Source organism: Pteropus vampyrus, unplaced genomic scaffold (genome assembly GCF_000151845.1).
Source record: "Pteropus vampyrus isolate Shadow unplaced genomic scaffold, Pvam_2.0 Scaffold50, whole genome shotgun sequence".
Taxonomy (NCBI): Eukaryota; Metazoa; Chordata; class Mammalia; order Chiroptera; family Pteropodidae; genus Pteropus; species Pteropus vampyrus.
The window spans coordinates 25,518-31,592 of NW_011888831.1; the positions used below are offsets into that span (position 1 = coordinate 25,518).

Sequence of the window (6,075 nt, forward strand, 5' to 3'; positions counted from 1 at the left end):
ACCTTTCCATAGACCCTGGGGTGAAAGGGCAAAGGCTGGAAAGAGGACGTGAGTGCTTTGAGCTGTTTTTCTTTGTTGTCCCAATCCACCTACCCTCATTTGCATTTCATCAGCTCCCAGGTCAGCCCTCTGGCTCCTGGCTCCCCCACTATTGCGATGGGCACCCCCTCTCCTCACGGTGCTACACAGTGACCTCTTCCAGGCCTTGCTGGGTAAGTAGCCCCAATTTTCTGAAGGGCAGTGGTGGAAAAGGCTGGCCTGGGCCTGTGAGGGCAATTTACTGAACTTGAGGACTGGTTGGGAGCCTGGAGATCATTTGGTCCAAGCAAGAGCCTCATGCAGGGGTCATCCCCAACAATGTCCCTCCTCAGTGTCCACCAGCCTTGGCTGGGGGAGCTTCTCCCTTACCAGACAGAAAAAGGTGAGACGATGGTGGCCAGGGAGGCAGTGGGTGGAAGAGGGTAACTTAGCACTGTTCTTGTGACAGATATCCTGGACTATTATGAGGCTTCCATCTCAGAGAGTGAGGTAAGGGGGTGAGAGTGGGGTCCTGACTTCCTGAGGGAATGGGCAGGGCTAGAGGAGTGAGCAAAGTACTACTGATAATTGAACTGAGAGACTTGGAGACCCTGGGGATAAAATCCTGAGTCAGGGGCACAGAGAATGCACTTTCCTGTCCTTTAGCCCCTTCTCCCTCTTGCTCCCCCCTTTTCTTTGCCTGCCCCAATTTCTGGCACTAAAGAGTCCAGGAAGTCTTTTTTGACTTCCTCCTGTGGATCTGGAGGGAGAACTAAGCCCCTGGGATTCCCTCCTGCCTGCCCCTCCCTCATCACTAGCCCTGCCATGGCCTCTTTTCAGTATTTAGATAACCATGGTTGGTCTCAGCCCATCTAGGGATGCTTTCTCCTACAAGAAATGAAATCCATCCTCATCATGTTTACTGTCATTGCTGGTGGCTGGCCAGGTCTCCATGTTTGCCTTACGGCCTCTCTGCTTCTGCTTCCATCTCCTTTCCCATTATCCGGGTTCCTGCCAGCACTGAAGGAGTTAACTCTGCCAAGGCACCCCCCATTCTCGCTCCTTGCTCCCTCCCTCCCTCCCCCTGCTTCCTCTCTCCTCCTCTCTCCCCTTCCCTCCTCGGCTCCACGGCTCCCTCGGCCGCTGCCACCTCCAACCCCCCCTCAACTCCCCCGTACGGTCCCTAGCCCCTGGCTGGTAGGCAAGACACCCCCCCCACCCAGGGGATCCCTGAAATCCAGTCCCCTCCTCCACCTCAGCTCATGCCCCAGCCCCTGAACTCCGGGGCTGCTAGCCCCCGGTGCCCCCGCCCCTCTTGAGAACCGGGGTGTGCTCCCCAAGCCCCCTCCCCTCCATTGGGGACCCCCTTTTAGGGCCCCCTTCCCCTCCCTCCCACGCTACCCTACCCTTCCTTTCTCCAAACCCCCCATTCCCCTCTCACCCCTCCCCCCATCCTGGCCCCCCCTGCAAAAGTGGGGTGCGGAGGGGGGAGGGGTGAGAACCCAAAGAGGGGAGGAACGAAACTCTGATGAAGTCAGAGCCCCTTACCCGCCGCCGCGGCCAGGCCCCCCAACATGGACTGTCTCTGTATAGTGACAACCAAGGTAAGCATTATGGGGCTGCTCTAAACTGGGGGAAGGGTCTGAGTTTGCGGGGAGAGGTTAGGCATACCTAATCAGGGGCTGAGAGCCCTTGAGTGAGCGCATCAGAAGATGTATTGGGGGTCCTAATTTAGTTTTGGGGTTCACGCTTGAGAAAATGCTGGGTTTGGCCACAGGTGCCCCCTGAAGTGATCCCTTTGTACCTGTAGAGAAATGAAAAATTGGGGGTATACTGTGGTTTGGTGGGTCTGGTGGGTTTTGGGGTTAACCAGTGATGTTTGAGGGGGACTTATTTAAGGAGAAACGTGGTTCAGATGGGACTCATGTATGTTAGAAGGTGGGCTATGTGGGGGATCCTCTTTCCTCCTGGGGAACAAGCTGGCTTTAAAGTGCCTTGTCCTATGTCAGGGGGCTTCTGGCATGGGGGTTGAAGGTTATTGGTTGTGAGTGCCTGACTGGTCTGGGGATGTCAGCAGGTGGTAAGGGGTGGGCCTTCAGGCTATAGAATCATCGTCTCCTGGTAGAAACATTTGGGGGTGCTCTCTCAATTTGAGGGAACAGTCAGGTTAGGGTTCAATCATATGGAATGGGTAGAGTTGAGAGTTGTCAGAGGGCTGGGGCCTGACATAGGATCACCTGAGGGAATGGACCAGGTGAGGTTAGGATCTGGGGTACTCCCATGGGAGGCAGAAGGTTGCAGCAGCTGAGGTTGCCAGCTCTTGAAGAGGATGATAGGTTTTGGAAGAGAGGGGATTTGAGGAGGGGGACCAGGTGGGTGGTGCAAAATTTGGGGGTGGCCCAGAAGATGCCCAATATCCTCATCTCCTCCCACACTGGAGAAAGAAGGAGAAGAGCCGATGGAGGGGAATGTTCCTGTTATCCCTGACACTTGGGATTAAGGTGGGGGAGGACACCTGGATTTAAGGTGACTTGGGTGAAAAAGAGTAGGAGGAGGGCAGGGCTGACAGCAGTGAGGATCTGTACCAGGGTGTCTGTGGTCGGAGCCTGGAAAGGGCAGGTGATATTGGATGGGGAGCACAAGCAAGCTCCTGGTAGATGCAGAATACCTAGGTCTTGGCTGTGAGACTCTGGGACTGGAAATCTGGATGCCTGGTGTGTGGAGGGAGGCTTGGGCGGGTGGCAGGCAGCTGGGGGTTGGGGGGTGGGACAGGAAGTGGGGGCCGGGGAGGCGGGGTCTGGGTGAGTCACAGGCTGGGGAGGGGGTTATATTTAGTGGGAACTGCTGTTTCTTGGGGAGGAAGCTGAGGACACACATGTTCCCTGCCACAAACTCACTAATGTGTGTACACATGCATCGTGCATGTGTGAGCATGGATGGAAGAGATTGGGGGCTGAGGCCCTTTAGGTCTGGAGTTCCCACCCCCTCTCCAGGGCTATCTGCTCATTGCCCTTTCTGTGAGCGTTCTCCCACGCTTCTTTCCCCCATCCCCTGTAGTTTCAATAGATTTGAGGGGCCTCAATTTCTCTGGCCTGCTCTCCTTTAATGTCCTCTGGTCCTCTGCTCCTCCTGTCTCCTGCCCTTAGCCTGTCCCTTAGCCTTAGGCTCCCTGGCTGTGGTCCCGTGTACAGGTGTATTTAGAAAGCCAGTTGGAATGTGTGGGCTCAGCTTCCAACACGTGAACACATATGTGAGCGAGGGTGAAGGGCTTGCCTGCACTAGCAGCTATTCTGGGAGGGGTGCGCTTATTCATCTCCCAGGCTTCTACTCCTTCGATGGAGCCTAAGGTTGAGTATCTCTTAAGGAAGGAGCCTTGCTCAGAGAAGATCATGCATTTGGGGTTTTACAGAGGCGTGGAGACCCAGGGTTGCCACATTCCTTGGTGGGAAAACTTGTCAGTCTCGGGATGGCAGGGACTCCAACTCCCATAAGGCCCTGAGGCACAAGACCCCTCAGTGTTAGAGGATTGCTGCCTGTAGGGCTGTTGGGAGTTGTAGTTCATCTCTATCCAGGGCGGCAGAGGGTAGCCCTGGAGAAGCCAGCAGGGGGCAAACGGCTCCTGTCCCCCCCCAAAATGCTGGGTGGTGTAGGGGGTGCTCAGGCTTTGCGGTCGTAGAGCTTCCCAGCTCCGTCTGAGAGTCCTCCATCTTTCATTGCCTATATTTAGACTCCTGCCGCAGTAATTTAAGGAACATTTATTGAATGCCTACTTTGTGCCCTGTGTTTTGTGCTAACTTTGCCTTTGTAGCTATCACTGGCTCTTATTCTGTGCCTCTATCTCTGCCGGTGTCTCTCGATCTCTGAGCATCTTTCTCCCACTCCGCCCCCGTCCCTCCCCCTTCTCCCTGAGCTGCTGCCGCCGTTGCCATGGTAACCGGCGACGACTGAAGTTGCGTGGCGGACTTGAGGGCCGGGCGAGGGTGGCGGAGGGTGGAGCAGAACTCGTGGGGGAGGGGCAAAGTGGGTAAAGACTTGGGGTATTTGGCCAGAGCCCGAGAGGCGAAGCAGTTAAACCCTCCGGGTGGTCCTTATTGGGCAAAGCTAAGGTGACGGGGGCGGGGCAGTTTGGCTAACTGCCTCATCATTGGCCGACAAGGGGCGTGGAGGGACAGTGTGGGCGAGGCCGGGGGGCGGGGGAGCAAATGGGCGGGAAGTGGACGGAGGCGTGGTCTTCTGGAGGCAGTTGGGCGGGATCTGGCTTACTCTCTCTAGGGAGGCGGGCGACAGCCCGCGGAAAGGGGCGGGACCTTAGGACTGACTGAAGTGAGGGCGGGGCTGACCCGGCAGGGGCGGGGCGTGGCGTGATCCCATGTGCGGAAAAGAGACAGGGTTTGAGGAGCTCGTTGTCTAAGTAACTGCTAGGCGTGGGGGACTTTGGAAAGGAGAATCCAGGAGTTTGGCGATCTGACGTCTCAATTTTCCTAAGATGGAGGCCTGTTCAGATTTCATCAGAGCACCTCCTACCTCAGCTCTATGTTCCTGGGAGACGGTTGCTAGGCGACAGCGAAGTCCTTGATTGCTGCGTCGCCAGGCAACGGGGAAACGGAAAATGGAGGGAAAAAGGAAATGGGCTGGGGTGGGGGAGGGTCTTAGTGGGTCACAGCGCCCACTGGTGGAGAACACTGCATTTTTTATTTTATAAGTAATTTTGAGTCCAGCCCCTTCCGCACTGGCTCCCTCTGAAGATATAAGCATTCTACCCAGATAGGAAATTAGGGCATTGGGGGTCATCTTGGGGACCCATCTAATAGGCTCCAGTCAATAGGAAAGAGGGTGCATAGGCGAAATTGTAGGGAAGTCTGTCCTTTCTGCCTGTGTGGGCGTTTTAGAGAAGCCAGAGAAGAAGATTTGAGAAGACTGCTTACTGGGCTTTAAGAGTTGGAAAGGTGGGCGTTCAATGGGAGAATATTTGGAAGAGATACTTTCAAGTCCAGTTGTGAGGCAGTGGAAGCCTCTGAAGAGACTCGAGGCCGTCTGTTTGGGGTGTTCTGGAAAATTTGTGGGTCACTGCAAATTACAGGCCAGATCTTAATTTGGTGAATATTTTTTAAGGCTTCAGTGTGGGGCAGATAGATATATTTGGGAGCAATCTTCCAACACAATTGGAATTCAGAATCGTGGAGGGGATGTTGAGAGGCAGGGGAAGCAGCCAGAAAAGGGAGTAATGTATGAAACAGTAAAGTAAAGGAATAGGAAAATATCTTTTAATTTAAGGATTTGGGAATAAATTGAAGAGGTTGCAATTTATTTTGGAGGATCGACTTTTTGGTACATTAAGTATTCCTTGAAATTGAGGTCTGGTGGTATTGGGGGCTGATATATTAGAAAGTCAGGAGTATTTCATTAGATTCAGAGATTTGGACAGGGGACCTCAAACGAATTTGAGGACATTTGATGTTTATATTAGAACAAGGGTAATATTTGCACTGATTTCAAGGTCTCTGTTAGTGGATCGGGAATAGATACGACTTTAAAAGGGATGATTTAGGGGATAGATTAATTTGAGGGCACGACAAAGATCTGTGGCCCTTAAACTCTTGAGAAGCATTATCTGGCTATCGGGCTGGACTGCTGGTTAGAATAGATGTCTTGGCATCTGAGGGGATGCTGTCCACATTAATCTTTGGGGAGATTGGAGAAGGGGCTTGTGGGAGACAGTTTAAATCTTTTAGGGGTCCTTCTGAAGTGGGAGAGACGTGCTGCTTCCTTTCCTGCACCCTGAGAGTCCAGTAGTGATGAGCGGTCCGGTGAGGAATAGTTAAGAGCCCGATGGTTTCAGGAATAGTTACAGGCCTGATGATTTTAGGGGTGAGAGACTAGGTGGAATAAGTGGTCCCTGAGAACCGGAGCGATAAATTGGTAAATTTTAGGATTGTCTCTATTTGTAGACGGGTCAGAATAGTAGACCAGAGGAAACACGGAAGTTGATGGCTAAGAGGGTCTGCCCTCACCCCACCTCCCATCGTGACGCTCTCCCGCACTGCGCAGGCGCTGTAA

At 53.6% G+C, this 6,075-nt stretch overlaps 1 protein-coding gene across 11 annotated transcripts in view; it reads left to right on the plus strand.

The window, feature by feature from the left end:
• Nucleotides 1–1,110: 1,110 nt before the first annotated feature.
• Nucleotides 1,111–6,075, plus strand: part of DLG4 (discs large MAGUK scaffold protein 4) — a 22,410-nt gene continuing 17,445 nt past the window's right edge. For 8 of the 11 annotated variants that reach the window (XM_023530382.1, XM_023530387.1, XM_023530383.1 and 5 more), the window contains exon 1: nt 1,111–1,622. In XM_023530382.1, coding sequence (XP_023386150.1) covers nt 1,593–1,622 — 30 coding nt within the window. In that variant the 5' untranslated portion in view covers nt 1,111–1,592. The remainder of the gene's footprint in view (nt 1,623–6,075) is intronic. The other 3 variants (XR_002780219.1, XM_011359670.2, XM_011359672.2) reach the window with 1 other exon arrangement.